The sequence below is a fragment of the Malaclemys terrapin genome, chromosome 24, assembly GCF_027887155.1.
Source record: "Malaclemys terrapin pileata isolate rMalTer1 chromosome 24, rMalTer1.hap1, whole genome shotgun sequence".
Lineage (NCBI taxonomy): Eukaryota > Metazoa > Chordata > Testudines > Emydidae > Malaclemys > Malaclemys terrapin.
Window position 1 is genome coordinate 13,633,955 of NC_071528.1, and position 22,854 is coordinate 13,656,808.

A 22,854-nucleotide genomic window follows, 5' to 3' on the forward strand; every position below is an offset into this window, starting at 1 on the left:
CATGCCCAACCACTGCAGAGCTGGCATAAAGGAGCTCCTCCAACCTTGCTCCCATTCTCTGACCTAGGCAGCGAATCAGGGATGTGACCAGAATGCAATGCTCCATAGCTATGTTTGCTTCTCATGGTGGGAACCAGAGCGTAAGTTAAAGTAGCCTCAAGGCTGCTGTAACTGACCCCAGCAACCAGGCAAACCTCTGAACAGGGAGTTTGCATCTTCTCCTCTCTTTGATCCAAGTGCAGGAATGGAGTAACTGAAGCCAAGTCCACCCTAGAGGTGCTATAGTGGTATAGCCCACTGTAGTGTAGATGTCGCCGACAGCACTGCGAGGGGGTTTCCTGTCACTGTAGAAACTCCACTTTCCTGAGCGACGGTAACTAGGGCAATGGAAATGTTCTTCCATCAACCTAGCTGCATCTACCCGGGGGCTAGATCAGCACAGCTCCAGAGCCGAGGGGTGTGGATTTTTCACACTTCTGAGCCTACATTGGAAGCATAGACCAGGCGTGAGAATCGGGCCCAAGAGCTTCAAGCTATAATCCCGGCCCTGCTGAAGTCAATGGCAAAGCTCCCATTAACTTCAGTGGGCCGGGATTTCACCCTTAAGGGTAAAACACTCCAATTAGCAGAACCAGCGGCTGAGTGAAAGAGCCAAGGACAATCGGCTTTGCAAAGCCACAGGAATGTGTACAGCAGAGGGTTGCTCAGTCATCCTGGCAGGGATGGAGGGGCTGCTAATTTAAAAAGCTTTCACAGGCTACAGTACATTCCACTTACAATAATGAGCGTCAGGATCTGGAGAGAATAAATGCAGGGCGTGCGGGTCAGTTTCCCTGCTCTAATTTGCAGTTGTTGTTTTTTTGAAATGCCCGATCAAGTGAGCAAACCTGTTTTGAACAGTTAAAATGCCATGTTCAAATAAAAAAAAATTAGGCATATTTGCTGACGGCAGCCCTGTTACGCTGATGCTGAACTTGTTACATCTACACAATCTGTTCTGCATTTATTTATTCCTCTCACCATGACGAGCCTCCCCGGCATGCATCTCATGAACGAATTGACCTGTTCTAGGAATAAATTGACTTACAGCGAGTAATTGATGCGGTTGGAAGAATGGCCCCTTTCTGGCAAGGGAGCAGGGCTGTGAGTGAATTGTTCCTGTTCTTTTCAGATCAAACTGAAGGAGATCTTCGAAACGCCCTCCGAGATTGTGCTCATACTTGAACTAGTGACGGGAGGAGAGCTCTTTGACAGGTACTCAGCTAGACCTTCATTGAACCTGCAAATTCTTAATAAAAGGAGACACGTCTAGCCCCACCAAAAACGTGGAGAATGGAAGGGAGATCTGAGTGGCTCAGGGGCTAACTTACCAGCTTTCCATCTCCAGGCTCATAGATCCAGTCAATTCAGGAAACCAGGTGATTTGCAAGTGGCCAACGAGGGACACAAAAAGACCTGATTCTCTAATGCCCTACATTTACCTCCGGGAAAAGCCGGCATCAGATGAATGATAGCTGCTTTATTATTAAGAGGTCACTGTGATAAAGTCTATATGGAATATGGAATAGTTAACTTATAACTGGTGTGGGCTGGGCTATCTTTTGGGGATGGGGGAAAAAGCAGTTTTCTTTGGACCTCGTTTGAGTTTCCACTAGGGGAAGTGGAGTAAGCGCACGCGATGGGCTGGAACTGAACCTTTTTCGAGGTTCTGAAATCAGCCCTTTGTTTTTCCCTTCCTGTTTCCAGGCGTGAACTGGCCAAGTGCAGAAATAAGGATGACGGTTTATAGAGGAAGAGCCTTGTAGTGCGAAAGAGTCTCAAACTTGGTGTGAACTGATTCCAGGGCAGGCTGTGAGCCACCCTGGGATCGGGATGTGCCATTGCTACGCAGGCTTCTTTGTGACCTCTTTGCTGTCTTCACCTTACAGGATTGTAGAGAGAGGATTCTACAGCGAAAGAGACGCAGCCCATGTGGTCAAGCAGATCCTAGAAGCTGTATCTGTAAGTTTGCCACCGTTTCTTTATCTGTCTACAGTGTTTTGGCCTCTCTGCCTCTGTCAGACTCTTGGGGTCATGGACAGCTGTCAAGGGATCGCAACCATTAGAGCCGGGAAAATAACTGATAAAGTTGGGAGGGGGGAAATCGTGTCAAACACAGTGGTTTGTTTCATTAGTGTTCCTTTTTTAAAACTTAAAAAAAAAATAACATTGAGGTAAAATTCACAACGCAAAGTGGTTTTGAATGGAAATGTTTCAATTTTTTTCCCCCCGACTGAAATAATTCCGGGGGATCTGACATGAATTCACACTGGTTTCGCTTGACCTGAAGCTGCATTTTTTGGCCAAAAAAAGTTTCAGCCAAAAAAATGTCCCCCAGTTCTAATGATCACCAGGCCCCACGAATAATAGATGGGAGGGAGGTCCCAGCTTAACGGGAGGAGGGTTCCTCAGTATGGCAAAGATGAAGAACCAGTGGTCTGCTGGTTAGATCAAGAGATAAGCCGCCTGTCTCTAGCACTGTGAGACCTTGGGCACCTCTGTACCTCAGTTTACCAAAGGGCTAATAACTCACCTACCTCTGTGAGGCTTCATTAATGTCTCTCAAGCTCTCTGAGATCCAAGAGACAAATATTATATGTTGTTTTTCTGATTCTGTTTATGTTTCTCCCTTTCTCTATACCTGGTTCCCTAAAAAGAGGACAGGATGACAGGGGGCACCTGTTTTATACTGGATCACGGTGCGGTTCAGAGAGGATGGGGGGCTTTGTGGTTAAGGCGTCATGGTAGGACTCAGAAATTTAAGTTCAATTCTTGACTCTGCCACAGTTTCCCCGTGTGACCTTGGCCAAGTCACTTAGCTGTGCCTTGGTTCCTTTAGCTGTAAACTGGAGATGATGATACTTCTGTTCTCCCACCCTTTGCCTGGTCTATTTAGGTTAAACTCTTTCAAGCAAGGACTGTCTCTCACTCTGTGTCTGTACGGCACAATGGGGCCTATAGGCGCTAAGGTAATGTAAATGAAATATTATGCATATTTAAGGCATTTTGCTTAGAAGACGCCGGTCTCATAAACCTGCTGCCAAATGGCATAAGAAAGGAGTGGGTCTCTGAGTACCCGAGAGAACAGCTGCAGCTTGGTTTTTGTCCTGTTAACTGGTGGCCCCTTCCCGGCCTTTTAAGGTCACCCGTCTCGGGGATCAGCAGTCAGCGAAATGAAGAGCACAGCAGCAGTGCTGCAGATTCAAGCACAATTACAAGGGAGGCCTGTACCCTGTGTTTGTGGAGGAAAGAGAAAGCTGGCTACCTCCCCATTGTAGTGGAGGGAAATGCCATGTACTCAGAGCACAGCCGGGCTAGGACCCTTGCATATGAAACAGAGGGGCTCCCTTCCTTATCCTGCCTCCGTGACTTCCCTAGTGGGGAAGCGTATCCATCAAAGCAAGATCTTTCCGACGGCCAGCACTACGCGCCTAACCTGGCATCGAAAAATAAAGCTACGTGCTCTCGGCCTCAGGCGTTGTCTCCTGCCATCGTCAATGATAAACGTTCCGGAATCGGAATTTAGCTGGCCGCTGGGCTGCCGGTGCACAAGGCAAGCGAGAACGGAGCTCGCTCTCCCACCGGCCGCTACTGGATATTGGATCCTCTACCCCAGTCCCTCCTCCATGTGCATTAGTGCACAGTTAACTAGATGCATTATAGGCTCACGCTCACCTGCAGGGACTGGCCACTGCTAGAGGCAGCTACTGAATGGGATGGCTCGGATCCAGGATTAAAACAGATATAATAATTAATAATAATTAATGGAGATATCCCATCTCCTAGAACTGGAAGGGACCTTGAAAGATCATCGAGTCCAGCCCCCTGCCTTCACTAGCAGGACCAAGTACTGATTTTTGCCCCAGATCCCTAAGTGGCCCCCTCAAGGATTGAACTCACAACCCTGGGTTTAGCAGACCAATGCTTAAACCACTGTGTGCAGGGCCAAGGCGTCATTGTTACAGGGTCTCTTTAATGGGACTGTTTCTGTGCTGACCACGGGGGCAAAGGGGGAGCCCATCAAAATGGCTTTGTGGGGGTGGGGTGGCCCGAGATATGCTCAAACTGCCCCGAGGGCTGGTTATTAAATCAGGGAGTGGGGACTTAGGCTTTGGGGCAAGCCTGTCATGACCGGGCGTGTTTCTAGCAAGCGCTGTCAGTCTTCACAAACAAGGTTACAACAGCCGCAAAATCTGCCCAACTGTGTTTTTGTGCAACTGAAAAATCCCCGCCACTCACAAAGGAACCCGCGATGCCTTGTTCGGAGGAGCTGCCTCTTCAGATCTGTGCTCTGGAGAGGATCAAAGAGACAGAGAGAAAATACCTCGGATTTGCATCAGGAAGGTCACTGTTTCTCTACATGAAAGGTGAGCTGAAGACAGTCTCTATGGCAACAGAGGGTTTAAAAAGGGAAGCTCATAACAGAAAATCTCCCGTGTGGAAATTGCACCTCCGTCCACGTAGGCAGGGAGAGAGCAACAATGGACCCAGGAGTAAGGCGTCCAGCAAAGGGGGTGTTAAAGGAAATAATTGGGATTTGGGGATCTCTAGGCGCACCGCATCACACAGCAAACCGGGGCAACATGCTGCACATCCCCAGATGGGCTCTTCCCTGCCCTTTCGTAAAGAAAGCTGATTAGCAGGTCCGGGTTAAGGGGGGAGCAGGTTACCGTAGAGGGGCGGTGATGTCTGTACGCGAGCTGTGCTTGGAGGAGGAGCGTTAGATTCCTAGAGTTGATCAGTACAATAGAATACAACAGCTGATCAATATGAGCCGAAGGGAACATTTTTCTCTCCCCTGCTGCCCCTGTGGCAAGAGCCATTTACGTCGTTCCCGACACAGCCCAGGTGCCATTATTTATACTATAGAAGCATCAGGTGCTTGGTGCTGCCCGTAGTGGGCGACAAAGCTGACAATCCAAACAGGAAGAGAGACCAAGGGGGAGGAAGGGAAACAACTTGCTCATAGTCACATGCTAAGTCAATGGAAGAGCTGGGGATGGAATTCGGGTCTCTTGGTATTCGGGGTAGGTTCCCAGCTATTGGGCCCTACCATCTACTCACTGATAGTGTGTTTTGCGTTCTGCCTCCTCTGCTCTCATTCCTCCATATCCTCTCTTCTCCTTGCTCCCTTTGGCTCCTTTTCCCACTCTCGTACATCCTGAAAGCCATCCGCTAGTTCTCAAAGACCCTCCCTCAGCTCCTTCCAGTCACTTATAACTGTTCGATACGTGCCAGGCACAATATCGACTTCAGCAACGACAGGGTGACTTAGCTCTGTGTCTGTTGCCTATGGATTAACACCAGGTGACTGGTGTGTTCCTGTTGACTAGGAGTGCTTGGGTGCAGACAAAGCATGATGCAATGTTGAAAGAGAGTTCTAATCTTCAGCTGTCTTTGTCTGCTGAGAACTCTGTCTAGAACTGAACAGAGACTGGGGCCTGATTTTCGTCCACACCAAGGCCCCTTTACACTTCCAGAGCCATGTAAAAGAGAGTAAGGCCCTATGTGATTGGATAGGTCTGTCTATGGAATCTCGTACTCTGTTTAATACAAACTAAGCATTGTGGTAAGGAACTCTAAGTGGGTATTATTTTGTGATTCTTCAAGACACAAATCTTCTTCCTTTGCAAAGTCTTCATAAGTTGATCTTCTCAATGAAGACGTTCTCTGTGACCTCTTGTATATGAACTGATGAGCTATGTCTGAATCAGACTGCAAATTCACAACTGGGGCATTGGGCCGGATCCCGCACTGGGGTAAACTGGCATAACTCCATTGACTTCAGTGGAGCTACATGAATTTACACCAGCTGGAGATCTGGCTACTGTCTTTTGACATGTGTTTACAGAGAACCAGGGTCCATTACTTGGGGCAATCACAATACAGGAGCTAAGTCTCACGCTAGTGATACAGCGTAGAGGCTACGGAACCGGTTATGCGCCTCCATGACATTCTATCCTAAACTGACTCTGGCATGTTCTGGGAAAATAGTCCTCTGAAGGACCAGTGTCCGTTGATGTCGTCCAGCCATCGGAGTTGAGGTTTTCCACCGGGTCTTTTCCATCCTCCTTTCTTTGGGTCAAAGTCAAAGAGGATTCACGCCGGAGGTTGACGGGCATTCGGAATGGATAACCACGCCATCTTAGAAGGCACTGGGCAACCATTTGAGGGGGTTGGAAAACTGAGCTCGCCATTCAACTTGAGTTCGTGCCGTTTGATGTTATCAGCCATTCAGCGATACTTCCTGGTCACACTATAAAGAGTGACTGGTGATTTGTAAGTAATTAGCTTATATATGGTGAATACCAGTAACAGTCTAATTACATTGGCCAAAAACCAAGGGCCAGATACCCTTATTGACATTGAATGGTACCTTATTCCTAGTCCCATGGATGTCAGTGGAATGAGACGTCACTTGTAGAGAAAGTTGCAACTCGATGTGAATAAAGGTATCAGAATCGGGCCCTGAGCGAACTCTCCAGGGTTTGGCTCAATGTAATTAATACTCTGAATGCTGCTGTATTATCAGTTATCATCCCTGCATTTTGTCTGACCCGGAGTTGGCTTTTTCTCCCCCGCTTCACATTCTCTGTCTCTCCAGTATTTGCATGAAAATGGAGTCGTCCACCGTGATCTGAAACCAGAGAATCTCCTGTACGCAGACCTTTCCCCAGATGCCCCTCTAAAAATCGGTATGTTTGGGGGGCAAGCAGCAGAGTTGGGGTTTCCTGTGCAAAGGCAGCTACCGTCCATGGGGAGGGCCCAGTCCGACAGGGAGTGGGAATTTGGTTCTTGATTTCAGTGGGCTAGAGTAGACTATAGTCTTTCAGTCTGCTCTGAGGAAGGGGGTGGTGTGGAACTGCATTGTCCCAGGAGCAGATGAGAGAAAAAGGGTAGAATGGCCCCATTGACGTCCATAGTGAAACTCCTATTCGCCTCAATGGGGCGGGATTTCACTCTGAATTGTGACTCAGTTCCTTCCCGCCTTTCCCCTTTACTCTAGGGAGGGTGGAAGTTACTTCCCCCTTTTCATGGCTGGGATAGTAATAATTCAGTCTGGGATTCTCCAAGGAGCCTATGGGAATTAGGCACTCACATCCCAGTGAATTCGTAACTCCCTTAAACTGAGACTAGGACATTCAAAGAAACCTATTAGCTGAAATCCCCATGCTGGCTGTGGAGCCTGCCATGGTACCGTTGCCCCTTTGGCGTGAGCGATTAGCCAATATTTGGGGCCTTGCTGGGTTGGTTACAGTAGGAGGAGAGATTGACGCTACTAGTCGAGTCTATTCTTGGCTGTAATCTTATTTACAAAAAAATGCACAGACAGACCTGTCTCCCTGATCACAATAGAAGCTAACAGCAGGCAGTTTCCTTGCTCAGAAATCCCCGAGTCTGCCCATCCAGTGAGCTCTGTGCCCAAGAATCTCCATCTCAGGGTCATGCTCACCATTCTTCTCTTTCTGTCTCTCAGGAATTGTCTGTACTTGAAAGTTGTTTTGGATTAACCTGAGTTTTCTGGGGGATAAAGTGTCTTGTATCTACATGCAAAAGATTTTCTTTACAGTCATCTGATGTTTCAACCCACACTAATAAACCCACTGGGGAAATGAGTTTGCCGCCACACCTGGCAGTCCTCCCTCTGGGTCCCACACTGCTTGGCTGACTACCTGTGTCAACCAGTCTGCTTACCTGAGTGTCCTCTACTGCTCTGGGGTCACTTTGACTGGATGTCACCTCCCCATTTAAATTCTGGCTTATTAAAGCCAAATGAAGGCAGGGATGCAATGAGAGAAATTAATGGGAATTCTTCAGTTTGACCCCAAGTCCCAGAATTCCAGTGCCTTCTGGTAGCTATCCCACAACATGCCGCGAGGAAAAATCCGAGACTGCACCGAGCCCAGGTGGGATGCGTGGGATATCGGCCCAGGCTGCCGAGTGCTGAATTCAAAACAGCCCACCATTGTGTGGACATGCTGATCCCAAAGGGGAGCAGCTTAACCTAGGATAACAAGGTGGGGGGGATGTGCTGCTCGCACAACCGTTGTTCCGGATCACTCCACGCGGATAAACATTCCCCAAACCGACTTTCACATATGGATGAGCCCTCGTACGCACAGGTTGCAAAACCAGTGTGGTAGCTGGGGCAACCAGGGCAACCCCTGTTAGCTCATCTGGGTTAGCTCTGCTGAGGAGTGCCTGGGCTGTTGAGTGCCTCACGTGATAGCCTCCATTGTCTGCAGTTGTTTTGCTACATAAAGGGGCTGAATTGCTCCTTCCACTGAAAGAAGGCTGCTCTGCGCACCCAGTTGGCTTTAACAAGGGCTGTGATTGTCTCGGATCAAAGACCCGACCCGGATGGCAGCCACTGGGCACCTGGCAGCGTCACAGTCCTTTTTCTGCCCGTCTGTTCCCTTACAGGTGATTTTGGATTGTCCAAGATAGTGGACGAGCAGGACACCATGAAGACTGTTTGTGGTACTCCGGGATATTGCGGTAAGTGGCTGAGCGCGGAGGAATCGCGTAGTGGGGAGCTTGTGGAGGTGGGAGCGGAGAGGGAATGTAACTTTGCATGTTCTGATAGACAGAAACCCCTAAGGGTTTGTCTTCATTGCACAGGGGGTTTGCCCAAACCCCCACTACTGTCCACCCCGAAAACCCTCTGACCTGGAGGTGCTTTAAGCCCAGGCTATTTAACCCACCTTGGGAGGGGAGGGGGAGATTACAGCCTGGACTCTGCTGTAATTCAGTCTTGAACCTACCCGCTTTGCAGTTAGGATGCAGTCTCCCGTGTCTTCCCCCAGTTCTCCCTGGGGACGGCAGACAAGTTCTCCCACAGTTGGCACAATGGACTGGGAATGAATCGTAGAACAACCGTAGAATCAAAGAACCAAGGGTTAGGCCTCCAGGCCCACCCGGGTGAGATCAGGGACAGTGAGGACGGAGTAAAGTGGCCGGGGCTGTGTTTTGGGGACACTCATACCTGGGGTAGGCTAGCCCAGCTCCTCAGACCCAGATGCTGATCACCCAGGTTAACTCTGCAGTGAAGACATACCCTAAGAATTGCCATTCAGTTGTGTTAAAGAGAACGGTCCTGTCACCCAGGAGAAGCACTGCAGGGGTTTAGGAGCTCAGGTCTCATTGCTGCCCAATGGGAATTAGGCACCTAATTCCTTCTGGCTCTTTTGAAAATCCCACCCTGGGTCTGCAAAGACTTTCAAGATTTTCACAAGCAACTAGTGATCTGTGTTGCCTCCATTTTTGGATGCCCAGGTTGAGATGCCTTAAGAGTCTGATTTTCAAAAAGTGCCTAGCATCCAACTTCTGTAGAGCAGGCCCTTTTAAGGTGTCACAAACTAGGCACCCAGAATCACCAGGCACTTGTGAAAGGTAAGCCGCAGACTGCATCTTAAAGAGATACTATTATTTTAAAAATCCATATAATTTATTTATATTTAGGCTCCGATTTTCAAAGCTGCCCCAAAGATTGGGATGCCCATTTGCCACTCAAGTTAATTGGAACTGAAGCTTTGATAATCTCAGACTAAATTCTTACATGCGCAACTAGTAATATCTTGAACTCTAAAGACAGGGAGAATATTTTACAGTCTAGTTTTCAGGGCGGGTTCCCTTGTGAGTAAAGCACAGGACTGGGATTCAGTAGGTCTAGAGTCTCTTCCCTAATCTGTCACAGACTTGTTCAAGTCACTTCATCGTTCTGTGCCTCAGTTTCCCATATCTCTAATATGGTGGTTAACTGCCTTGAAATTTTCAGCTGATAATGTTCTACAGAAGTGCAAATTTATTTGTAGGCTTTATTTAAAATATTGTTGTTCAAGCCACTTATTTCCTCTTTGCTTCTTACTGATATTGGTCCCGAAGATCTAGATGATTCTGCTTTTCTGTATAACCAGTTTTTAATATGCTTCATTTTGGGTTCTTCCTGTACATTGTCTAGAACAATGCTGTCTTATCCGGGTTCTAACCTCTGCAAGGGAATGTTTAAATCCCAACAGCAAAACATGTTTTTCATTGACACTTATTTTTTAATTCCTTGAAACCAGTTCTCTTCATATTAGGGTTATAAAGATCCTGAAAACCTGAGTTTTGGGCCTAAATTACTTGCTGTGGTCCCTTTAATGGAAGTGGCTTGAAACAGGAAGTTAGCTCAAAAAGTGAGATTTCAGTACACTGTCACTTTGAGCTGGTAAAGGCACAATGTAAACATGACATTGTTTTGGAATTTTCATCTGCAGTATTTAGCAGCTGATAAAACACCTATTAAGTACAGCAGACTGACCAATTTATGTGAGAGACATTAACACACGACTGTTTGACTCTATAGTAACCCTGTTGCTCTGGATTTACACCAATGTAACTGAAAGCAGGTGAAAGGAGGGAAGTGCAGTGGTTAGGGCTCTGGCCTGGGACTCGGGAAACATGGGTGTAATTCCCTTCTCTGCCACAGACTTCCACTATGTGGCCCTGGGCAAGTCACTTAGCCTCTTTGTGCCTCAGTTCCCTATCTGTAAAATGGGGATAATAGCACTGCCCTGCCCCACCCAGGGAGCTGTGAAGCCCTCAGGTGCTGTGGTGAGGGGAGCCATATAAAATAATCTAGATAGCAGAATTTGATCCTCAGGGTGTTGACAGATGCCTCCTGCTGGCATATTTTAACTGTGAATTATGCTTTCAGCGCCTGAGATTCTCCATGGCTGTCCGTATGGCCCCGAAGTGGATATGTGGTCTGTGGGTGTCATAACGTATATACTGTGAGTAACGCTGAAAATCTCTGACAGCAGCCCACGCCCCCTCATCTTTGCTGCTTTTTCCAACCGCTGTCCCTAAGCAGAGAAGCACTGACTCATCTTAACGCCATCTGCAAACGTGTCTGGTGTTTTCACCAATCTGCTCCAGGGCCTACCACGCAACTCATGTTAATTACACGTCTAGTCCATGCAACCCTTACAAGAATGAGGACTTACATGAGGACTCCCATTAATGAGCACGGGACTCAGGGTTGGCAGTCTCAGCCCTTAGCATCTACCAAGTGAGGAGGGGTGGACAATCTTTATGCTCGTTGGACTAGATTTTAACCCCTTAGTCACAGCAGTGAGCCGTTAACTCTAACAAATTGTCTCATTGACCAAGATCTTCATAGGTACTTAGATACTTCCCTTCCATTGGGAGTTAGGCACCTAAATACTTTTGAACATCTGGACCTTTGAGAACGTGGGAGCGTTCTCACTGATTTGAGAAATGGGCTCACAATCTGGCCCTTTGTTTGCAGATAATAAAAATAAGTCATACTAAGAAGAGAGAGAGAGAAATATAGACGGCTTATTGAGAGATGGCTGTCTGTTTTATGGTATATCATGATTTGTTACCAGGGTCTTTGATCACGAATGTCTGATTTTTCTAAAAGCCTTCGGTCACCCAATTTCTTTTTCAAGCCTCGTTCTGCTGTAAGTGACTCTGGCCTCTTTATTTTCAGAGTGGTGGCTACACCCAGTAATATAGATTCCCTTATTGGAACCCTTTTTAAAAAAAATGTCAATTACTGGCCAACTTTGAACTTATGGGGCCCTGCAGGCATGTTGTAAACACAGCTGGAGAAAGCAGATATCTTCTGACTGGCTGAACTTCATAGTACAGACAGTAAGTGCCAGCTGATAAATAAGCTTCCATCACTGGATAGATGAAGATTTGAATAGTCCCTACTGCTATCATCTGCTATTAGCTGAGTACTGGTGTTTTTTTAAAAAACAACTTTAGTTAGTTAGTTAACTTTATTAATGCCCCAGGAGGATTTCTCTATTAGTTTTTTCTACGAGTATATGAGTCTTTTTAAAACTTCGAACCCTAGACAGTTATATGCTACCACACTTATTCACAATGAGTAGATCTTTACTTTGTTCCTAGTCTCACTGAAATCAGTGGGCTGGAATCTGTTACTCCAAAGTAAGAGGATGAGAGAGAGAACGAATCACATGGGACAATGTGGAAGCTGATCATCGTAACTATTTGGAATAACTGTACCGCAATCTCTACCCATGTGGAAACTCTGTTCCAGAAAAAAAGTTACTCCACTTAAAAAAGAATCTGGAATGGCTACGTTGGTCAATTTCCCTCATGTAGACAAGACCTTGGTCAGCTCACTTACTGAACGACTGGCAGGCGCTTGGAGTATAACATCTTACATCCACTTTACACTCACTATGCCCTGATGTAGATGACAGCATAAGGTACAGGACAACTGAGAACTGGGACCATTTTTTAGGTTAAAAACGTTCCTTGGCCAAGTTCAGATTTGTTGCCACACTGTAAATCCAGAGTAGCTCCGCTGACTGGAGTAGAATTGTCCTAATTTGCACTGGTGTAACCGAGCTGCAAAATTTTATCCACCTCTTTCCAAAATGATCACCGAACCATTGTGAGCACGCCGCAGACGCTCAGTAGCTCTGGCCCTATGTGGAATGTGCACGGTATTACTGGCCGTGAATTCTACAAGCTTGCAAAACTAACAGATGCTCAGCAAGGGTTTGAGGATTGGCCTGCTAAACCCAGGGTTGTGAGTTCAATCCTTGAGGGGGCCATTTAGGGAAGTGGGGTAAAAATCTGTCTGGGGATTGGTCCTGCTTTGAGCAGGGGGTTGGACTAGATGACCTCCTGAGGTCCCTTCCAACCCTGATATTCTATGATTCTATGAAGAGGCAGAAGCTCTCTTGATTGTTCTTATAGGTTCCTTTCATTGTGCCATATGCTAAAGTGTAGCATGACTCATAGAAATTACAGATGGGGGGAAAAGCCCTATAAAGTAATCCAGTCCATCCGCCATGGCAAATGCTCAAGATTGTTCCCTACCGGATGTGCTCCAGTGTTTTGTCCACTATCGTTGTCAATGTCCCAGGTAATAGTGCTTCCGGCCCAGATTCACAAAGGATTTTGGGTTCCTAATTTCCATTGAATTCAGTGGAATTCCTTTGTGGATCTAGGTTTCCGCCATTTTTCTTGACTGCTCCACAGCGTTACAACTCTTCCTGGCAGAAATTGTCCCCTGCTACTTGTATGTAGCCTCAGATTCCCTTTTCTTAATTTTATCCCACTGTGTTTTCAGGCTTTGTGGGTTTGAACCATTTTTTGATCCAAGAGGGGACCAGTACATGTACAGCAGGATACTGAACTGTGACTATGAGTTTGTTTCCCCTTGGTGGGATGAAGTCTCCCTCAATGCCAAGGACTTGGTAAGTTACCCAAGGCCACAGATGTAGATGCCATGATGTGGAAGAAATTATGACCTCGGTATTGTGGGTAACATGAGGGGGCGTCTTGTCAGGGAAGAACTTTGTAAGGCCAGGTCTACACCAGAAACTTTTTGCTTCAGAGTGTGATTTTTATTTATTTTATTTTATTTTGTGTGTGTGACATTTCTATACTGTAGCCCATAGGGTTAGCTTAGCCTTTATTATATTCAGCTGTAATGCAAGGAACATACAGGCCTGTATCCTGGAAGACATTAGCTTAAGCAAGTTCCCATAAGTATAATCCAGTATAGTAGGCCTGTGACTCGTAGATAAATGCCCTGACAGTCACCCTTAGATTTTGGGGAACTAGGAATAGCTTGCTCAACCGCAGGAGTTGGAACCTAACTGTGCACAAACACTGAAGTGATACTGGGCTTGGATGTTTTAGGATAGCATCGTTGGCAGATGTTTAACCACAAATTTGCTTGAGCAATAAGTGAGATGTATGATAATGAGTTAAATGGCATTACTGTGTATGGCGTACGATACGTTAACGTATAGGATAAGTGCACCCCAGTATTACCAGGGTGAGGAAGTTAGATTTGGACATGAGCATTAAAATGAACCTTCATGATAATGCGCAGGCCCTATAATAGGGCAAACCACCATGTGGCGGGGGTTTGCTTTCCATCATTGGACCCTTCCGCTCTATTGTTATCTGCCATCAATCTTAGGCATTGAGGAACCTGGACCATTGGACTCATTCGGCATGCCAGAGACAGGGCTGGCCCTTTGTCTCTTATCATCAGGTCCTCGAGGAAGGGTGCAAGTATGCAAGTCTAAGAGCATATGCAAAGAATGATACCACAGATACTCCCCAATACTGTGTTATTCCTAACTCTTTTATGTGGTTTGGAGCTTTTCTGGATTTATTATTGATCTTAATAAAAATCACTACGGCTGTGCTTTGCCCTCAGTCTAAGTGTCCTTGCCATACACCCTGAGGTTCCCTACGAGATATTGAACTCATTGATTTGAGTTCTGTGTAGCCTGATTCTGGGACAATAGCCCTCTTACCCTCAGCCAGTCCTACCCGCGGCTCTGCTATTCACATGTTGAGACCTTGCACAAATCTCTCTGTGCCCCATCTGCAAAATGAGGGGGGTAATGCTTTGTTAAACGTTTTGAGATCTCTGGGTGCAAAGCTCTCTATTTTGTTATAGCTGTTATTCAATAATAATAATATTTAATAAATAGCTAAATAACTACTGGGTTGACTTCAATGGCAGTTGAGGGCGCTCTTTATTTTGCAGGATGAACTACAAAAAAAAAAAATGGATAGGCTGGGAACACTGAATAACAAAGGATATTGCAATGATAGAAGGAATCCAAGGGAAAATACTACGCAAAAATAAATAAATCTGTCATTTCAAAAAAAAAATTATTCTGTAAATAATGATAGCTTAAAGGTAGAGAAAATGTACTCCCTGGAATAAACCGAAGTAGAACGTACAGCTTTGATCTGTAGATATGTGTTTTAATAATAATTTACAAATTCAATTAAGTGTTAGCATTTTCAGTGTTATAGGTATTTATAAAAGTATCAATAAATATTAATCATTATAACACATGGATCCTTTGTGTTTACTGTTGAGCTGTCAGACAGAGGGGAAGGTTAGGGGATTGTGTTACTCATCTGGTAGGGACAAATAATTCTCAGCTGATCTCGTTTTTACATGGTTGCCTGAATCCATCTTCACATAACAGACTTTCAGGCCTCAGGAAACTGAATACTACATCTAGGACCTAGGTTTTTAAGGGCTTCCATTGCCTGGCTTCTGTTTGACTGGAAGATAAAGGGACAAGATTCTCAGTCTGATTTTCCTTTACATGAAGGCTCCTTAGTGTAATAAGAATCTGTCCTTCCAAGTAGGCCATCTAGTCCAGACTAAAGAGAAAATAACAATAATGATAACAAGTAAATAAAAAGATTTCGGGGTCTGTTCAAAAATGTCTGGTGGTCCAGATTTGGCCTGTGGTCTGCCTATCAACTACCCCTGTTCTAGGCTGTCATCCCGTTGAGAATGCCCTAAAATGTCTGACTTTAGGCCCAGACCTGAAGAAGAGCTCTATGTAAGCTGGAAAGCTTCTCTTTCACCAATAGAAGTTGGTCCAGTAAAAGAGATTACCTCACCCAGCTTGCCTCTCTAATATCTGGAGACCAGCACAGATATAGCAACACTCCAGTGATTTAGGCTTGACAAAGCAATGGCTCCCTAGGCTGTCTTTTGTTTGTTTTTTTCATACTATAGCACACTTATAGATTTCCATTAAATCCCACTGCCGGATGGACTGAACATTCTGAACTCTTTAAATGTAGGTTTATAAACCACTCATTCACTCCAAGGTTACCTCTGCTGGAATTAGACCATGCCCAGTGAGTTCAGACATTAAACTGTTTAGGAACTCAAAACAAAACCAAAAACTACCAACCAATAAAACAAAATCAGTGTAAACTTCACGGGCCCATGGTAGCAAATGGCCTTTTGTTTTTCCAGGAGTGTCTCAAACTAAAATAGAGCCCCCACACTTACAGTCACGCTTCCCTCTGCCCCACTTGACTTGTTTGGTAGTTGGCTCTGATTGATGCTTTTGAGGATTGTAAAAGAGATTTTTCCAAAACTGGGAATGAAGAAAGTGGATTCTGTGAAGATTGCAAAGGATGTAGTTAAGCAGAAAAAGTACTAGCTCAAGTTCTGGCTGAGGCACGATTACACAATGCAAGCCTAAGGGCGGTTAGTGGGTTGGGCCCTTGTGGCTGCTCTAAGCAAGAGTAGCCTGGACTTCTGGCTATCGTCTGTTCATGACTGGAGCTAGTCAGGAAAATGTTGATTTGTCTAACCTGAAATGTTCTGTGGGAACGTATCGGGTTCGATGCACTTCTGATAAACCAGAAGCAGAATTCTGATGGAATCCTGCCAGCAGGGCCGGCTTTAGGCCGATTCCCCCGAATTGGGCCCCGTGCCTAAGAGGGCCCCGTGCTCCGGGTTCTTCGGCGGCGGGTCCTTCACTCGCTTGGGGTCCCTGGCGGCATTTTGGCGGCGGATCCTTCACTCGCTCGGGGTCTTCGGTGGCATTTCGGTGGCGGGTCCTTCACTCGCTCGGGGTCTTCGGCGGCAGGTCTTTCAGTGCCGCCGAAGACTCAGAGCGAGTGAAGGACCCGCCGCCAAAGACCCGGAGCGCCGCCGGGTGAGTCATCCCTGCTGGGGCCCTGTGGAAACTATTCAAATCGGGCCCCACACTTCCTAAAGCTGGCCCTGCCTGCCAGCTTGCCTGGGGAGCTTGGGCTTCCAAGGTCTGCAACTCCAAGGCAGTCCCTCCACATAGACTGCCACTGGGTCCAAACTCCCTGACATGGAGTTGGCAGCCTGGAAGTCCTGGGATGGGTTTCCAGGATCACTGGGGCAGTCCACATGTCAGAGCTGTTCCCCAGCCAGGGACCCTGGAAAAGCCTGGCTGAAATTGCTAAATTGGAGCACTGGAATGGGTTCCCTAGGGAGGTGGTGGAATCTCCTTCCTTAGAGGTTTTTAAGGTCAGGCTTGACAACAGGGCCGCCCGGGGGGGAGGGACAAGTGGGGCAATTTGCCCCAGGCCCCGCGAGCCCTGGCTGAGAATCCCTTCCTGGCTAGAGGCGCCTTTTTAATTTGTACTTACGCGGCAGTAGTCCGGGTCTTCGGCAGCATTTCGGTGGCGGGACCTTCACCCGCTGGTCTTCAGTGCTGCCGAAGACACGGAGCAACTAAAGGACCCGCCGCCGCCGCAGACTTGGAGCACCTCCCGGTGAGTACAAGCACCGCAGCGGGTGGCGCCTTTTTTTATGTCCATTCCCCCACTTTGCCCCAGGCCCCCTGAATCCTCTGGGTGGCCCTGCTTGACAAAGCCCTGGCTGGGATGATTTAGTTGGGGATTGGTCCTGCTTTGAGCAGGGGGTTGGACTAGATGACCTCCTGAGCTCCCTTCCAACCCTGATAGTCTATGATTCTATGAAATTGACATGATTCTTGTCAGTTTCCTGGCTGCCCACCTCAATGGTGAAAAAAAAAAGACCAATCTGGTCAGTTTCATGAGTGGGGGGAGGCATGAAACTGACAAGAACTGTGTCAGTTTCATGAGTCTATTCCATGGGGGAGGCATGAAACTGACCAGGATTGTACCAATTTCAACCCGCTGTCAGGATCCCCTCCAGCCTATGTCATTTGGTCACGCCCAGACCGGCGGACCTCACGCCCCCCAGGTTGCTATGCCAACTCATGAGGTCACCATAGCAGCCACCTGGCAACCCCTTGTTACCCAAGCCCCACACGGCGATGCCGCCTGAAGCACGGCCCGACGGGCTGACATCACACACCATTCACGTCACCAACTGGGTGGGTGGGTGAGTGAGGTGGCCCCATCCCCAGGTCTAGTTCAGGTGGGGAGGGGGGGGGGGCACTCAAGGGCAAGCCGCCTTCTGATTGGCCGCCCGCGCTCCCCCGCCCCCCGGCCCTTTTGCGCGAGGTTGAAGAAGTTACACCCCTCGCGCAGGAGCGGGAGTCAAGGCGGCGCCGGGCGCGCGCGCGGGCGGGCGGGGACGCCGTTGGGGCGGAGCCAGAACGAGGCTAGGTATGGCGGAAGGGGCCGGAGGGCCGGGTCCTGCTTTTGTTGACGCGCGGTGAGCGAAGGGGGCGGGGCGGGGCGGCTGCGTGCGTAGAGCTCTGAGGTAACGGCGGGGCGGGGGGGTCATGGGGGGGGGGGGTCGCGCTCGGGCTCTCCCCTTAGAATGGGCTCAGACAACTCCAGCCTTCCTCAGGGGGGTGCCCCGAGCACCCCCATTCTCCCGCTCACCCCGCCCTCCCGCTGGGTCTCAATGGGGGGCGCCTGAGGCATTGGGGGCTGGGGCCCTTCTGTAGGGGCGGGGTGGCTCCCCCTACTCGGCTCTCCTCAGAGGGGGCGCGTGGGAACCCCCCCCGGCTGGGTTCCTCACCCCCCCCCGCCCTGCCCCACAAAGGGGGATGGGGGGGGGCGCCCCTCTTCCCATTAAGAGTGGGCTGGGCTGTGTGTATGAGACAGACCAGCCCTTTCCCCCCAAGGGGGGGGGGTGAGACTTTAAAGGGCCCCTCTTGTTCTCTTCCCCTCGCCCTCTGGGCTGTGCGACTTTTGCCTCTGCGTCCCCTTTTCCAGGTTAATCTTTCTGGGGTGGGCTGGCACTTGGGGGCCGCCCCCGAGCAGGCTGGCCTGCCCCGCCCCCTCTCTTCTGCGTGGGAACTCGGGATTGCTCAAGTTTGGGGGGTGCCAGATGCGGTCCGGGTCTCTCGTTTTGCACATGCCCGTCGGGCACTGATGAGGTATATTTGTGTTGACTGGTGGAATGAGCCCACGTTTCCCGAAGCAGGTATTTGGAGTGAGTTAAATGTAACTTGAGTGCAACACGACTAAGGCGAGCTGAATAAAATAGTAAGTGGGCATGTATGGATCATTCTGAGCTGGGGACTAAAGTGGACCGTTCTGGGGACTAAAAGTAGGGCAATATTTCTGCACTAACGTAGCTTATGTAGCGATGATCATTATACCTTTATATTGTTTTTATTATTCTTGCTAAAACAAAGTTATTTATTTAGCACCAGCAATGTGTCTGTTTGTGTTTGAGAGGTAGGAAATTGAATGTAATCTGTATCCAAAGTACAAAATTGTCTGGAGAAACATGGAACACAAAATACAAGGGAGGGGAAAAAGTTATTTGTAAATATCTCATGTTTCAGATTGCAATCGTAAGTGTTTGTCCTGATGCAAACAAGGTGACAAGTATGGTCTCTTAAGTTTTATGTTTAAGTACAGTAATTACACTTTACTTTTCACTTAACTTTTCATATGTAGGACCAAAAAAAAAGACTTCATGTAATTCAGTCTTCAGCCTTGTAAGTACATGAAGCTTTTTTGGCTCTTAATATGTAATTCATTGACTTTTTTTCAGGTCTCTAACAAACATGTAAAATATTCGGAATCTGAAAAATTCACATTCTCTAAATAAGCCTCAAAAAGGGTTGCCACGTTTGGCATAAGTTACAGGATGTGACAATTCACCTACATAAACCTGGGACGCACTTACTTTTCAATGCTATAAATTAGACTGTTTGGGTATTTTGTAGAAACATTGGTTATCAGAATTTGGTAAAAAGTTAATGTTATATCCTTTCCAACTAGCTCAGTGGGCAAACTAGACAAGTACGTTAGTCCCCTCTAACATGCACTGGACTGCAATGATGATTGAAATATTATTTTATTCTCATTTGTAGGTTCACTTTATTCACTAGATTTAGCAATACAACAGGACCACTCAAGCAACCTGAAACACATTGGTGGTGTGTTGCACTAGCCTAGAATGATTTGCACTTCGTGCATTAGTATTAATAGCTATCCTTGATAATGCTGGGCTGCGTATGTACAAAACAATATGGGAGAAATTAACAGAAATTTATAATATTAAATAAGCAATAATTATGTAGTATTAAATTGTTTTGAGATATTGCATAACTCTTATTTCATAAGGTAAATTGAGTTGTAAAAAGACTATGTTACACTTAGAGGTCCATGTAATATCAGTTTTGTTTCAGAATACACTGGGCCTGGCAGTAGTTACCTTGCTCATCCTACATGAAGCACAATCATGACAGATCAAGAATATATCCTATGCAAATGGAAGAACCGTTTATGGCCAGCAAAGGTGAGAGCATTATGGTACCATTTAAATAGGTATAGGAATGAGGAGAAACTTTGTGGAGGTTCCCTCTCATCCTCTTCAACATATCAGGAAAAGATAGGGAGTGTGGGAGAGGGATGTGTCATATGATATGTGATCAAAAGCCAAGAAACTTCTTCTCCTTGAAACTTCCTATTTGGAGACAACACCAGAAATGATTACCTAGGCCAAAAAAATTGGAATTATTGACAGGGACAAATCTTATTTAGAAATTATGATTTCCAAGTAAACATGATGTTGATGATTTGTATTTTGCTAGCATCTAGGAACCCCAATCCTGGACTTACGTATATGGACCCATTGTATTAAATGATGCACAAACAGAGCCTCCTGCCCCACACAACTTACAATCCAAGTACACTGCTACCTCAATATAACGCCACCCGATATAACACGAATTTGGATATAATGCGGTAAAGCAGTGCTCCGGGGGGCGGAGCTGCATACTCTGGTGGATCAAAGCAAGTTCAATATAATGTGGTTTCACCTATAACGCGGTAAGACTTTTTGGCTCCCGAGGACAGCGTTCTATCGAGGTAGAGGTATATAAAATGAGAGAGGAGATGGATACAGACAGATGGGGGCATACAAGGAACCAACGAGACAGTATCTGTCTGCATGATAGGCAGTGATCTTAGCACTCCAGCAGCCTACCTGTTGTCAGTCTTTTTTTTTCTGTTCCTCACAACAAAGGAGTTTAATTTGAAGGAAAATGAGTTGGTTTTGCAAATATTTCCAGGGAGCTTCTCCCAAGCATGAGGGGAAGCATCAGCGGAAGCATGAAGGTGCTTGTTTGAAAACTTAACATATGGGTGATGGAAACTGACCTCGTGGGCTAAGCAGAGGCGGGAGTCTACTTTAATACTGAATGAGAGATGGCAGGTAGAGTGGGGATAGGTCAGGACGGACTTTAAAACGACAAAAAGTAGTTTGATGTGATGGTCAAGAGCTAGGGAAGTGTTTCCTAATTAAGGATGATCCCATACTGTCGGCAGATTTGTCTTGAATGTTTGCTGGATGGCAAGGAGTTGAAGCCAAATGTAAGCTATAATAGATAAGACAGAGGGTTTCCCCACTTATGTTGGAGATGCAGCCTCATTTCCTGTCATACTTTAAAAAATCCTTTTATTGAGGGAAGATAACTTTTATATTAACCTAATGTAAAGTCAGTAAGGTCTGGTCTGCTTGATGTAAAGTATCACTTTACTTACCACTTAAACAAGTGAAACGCTTGGTTTTGTCACAGTTCATTTTGTTAAATGTATTCATAAGCATGTTCCCAGTTTAATTCTCCAACTCTTCTCCTTAGTTTCTTATCGTTCCTGGGAGGTAGTTTAACACAAGATAAAGATGTACTTATCTGTGCCATATTCTTCATTCCTGTTATTTCCTTTATAATTTGTCTGTCTTCTTTTCCTCAACTCCTTTTCACTTCCTTTGCATAATTTTTTCCGGCACACTTTAGCTTCCTTTATACTAAATTTTCACTTACTGTTCCCTGTTTCTTCTGCAAGGCAACCTGAAAGAGCATCAGTCATCCAAAACATTGTACACTTCTACCTCAATATAACGCTGTCCTCAGGAGCCAAAAATTTTTACCGCATTATAGGTGAAACCGCATTATATTGAACTTGCTTTGATCCACCGGAGTGCGCAGCCCCGCCCCCCCGGAGCACTGTTTTACCACGTTATATCCGAATTTGTGTTATATCGGGTCGTGTTATATCGAGGTAGCGGTGTGCTTCAAAATAGCAAGTACAAGCCACCTGGACTAGATGGGAGTGCTTAACAGAAAAGGTCCCTCGTGCACAGTTACGTTTTCATTGTAAGATGCTTGTTTTGTTAGTAAACTAGGAGTTTTGTAATTTGAATTTATTAGGAGATTTTAATTTATCCTAAAATAATCGTAATATGCATTTACAAATAATAATGTTTTATATTTCCTAGTGCAAATGGGTAGTTTATTTTAGGAAAACTAGAGATCTTTATTGGTTCCCTGTATTTTAGTAGATTTGGATGTAAGTATCAGAAGGGTGCTCATAAGATATATCATTCTTGACCTATATTCAACAAAAGAAATCTTAATTTGTTCCAAGCATAGTTAATCTACTTTGCTGTGTGTTTGCTCCTGTTATATCAAGTTTTGCAGGAACTGTGTTTGTGCCAAAATAAAGACACTAAGTTGCCACCAGGGTGAACGTGACATAAATACCCACATAAATGCAAAATTTGTTTTGCACATTGTCTATTTAAAGTTTCATTGGGCATAGGCAAGGGTGGGGGAAAGGAATAACAGCACTATTACATTAGCAACCGTATTCTGTTAAATGGTTTCTTATGTTCGCAAGATGCTCCAGAGCTATTCACTTCAGATTTCATTCAACAGCATGAAGCAAAACAAAATGAGATTTGGGAAAATCTGGAAGAGAAGTTGGCACCATGAATATCGAGCACACCTTTTGTGTTGATCTGCTGCAGAAAAGATCAGACTAAAATAATGTAACAAAATATTCTAAATCAGAGAAAGCAAGTACACTTATTGATGTTCTTAAACTTACTTGGATTGAGCAATCAAACTAATTCTCTCGCCTTCCATGGGTTAGTTGTGGGAGGGCAATTTTCTCTGTGACATAGCTGAAATTTCTTTCCAGGCTGACACAAACACATACTATTTTTGTTTGAAAGTGGTTCAGATTCTCTGGGCAGGTTGGAAAGTAAATTGGTTCTGTCTATTTTCAGGTCAGCAAGTGTGAGAAATAACAAGAATAGAA

General features: G+C 46.2%; 2 protein-coding genes across 9 annotated transcripts in view; both read left to right on the forward strand.

Annotated features, from left to right (window-relative positions):
• The window catches only part of LOC128828907 (calcium/calmodulin-dependent protein kinase type IV-like), a 42,032-nt gene extending 26,653 nt beyond the window's left edge, over nucleotides 1–15,379 (forward strand). Inside the window, exons 4-10 of the mRNA XM_054013939.1 lie at nucleotides 1,172–1,254; nucleotides 1,929–2,001; nucleotides 6,644–6,734; nucleotides 8,464–8,538; nucleotides 10,739–10,814; nucleotides 13,160–13,286; nucleotides 15,353–15,379. Coding sequence (XP_053869914.1) covers nucleotides 1,172–1,254; nucleotides 1,929–2,001; nucleotides 6,644–6,734; nucleotides 8,464–8,538; nucleotides 10,739–10,814; nucleotides 13,160–13,286; nucleotides 15,353–15,379 — 552 coding nt within the window. The remainder of the gene's footprint in view (nucleotides 1–1,171; nucleotides 1,255–1,928; nucleotides 2,002–6,643; nucleotides 6,735–8,463; nucleotides 8,539–10,738; nucleotides 10,815–13,159; nucleotides 13,287–15,352) is intronic.
• Nucleotides 15,380–17,933: 2,554 nt separating this feature from the next.
• PWWP3A (PWWP domain containing 3A, DNA repair factor) overlaps nucleotides 17,934–22,854 on the forward strand; it is a 28,899-nt gene continuing 23,978 nt past the window's right edge. Inside the window, exons 1-2 of one of the 8 annotated variants that reach the window (XM_054013529.1) lie at nucleotides 17,934–17,949; nucleotides 19,938–20,047. In XM_054013529.1, coding sequence (XP_053869504.1) covers nucleotides 19,991–20,047 — 57 coding nt within the window. In that variant the 5' untranslated portion in view covers nucleotides 17,934–17,949; nucleotides 19,938–19,990. Of the gene's footprint in view, nucleotides 17,999–18,027; nucleotides 18,047–18,368; nucleotides 19,242–19,926; nucleotides 20,048–22,854 lie in introns of those variants that run through there. The other 7 variants (XM_054013526.1, XM_054013528.1, XM_054013523.1 and 4 more) reach the window with 7 other exon arrangements.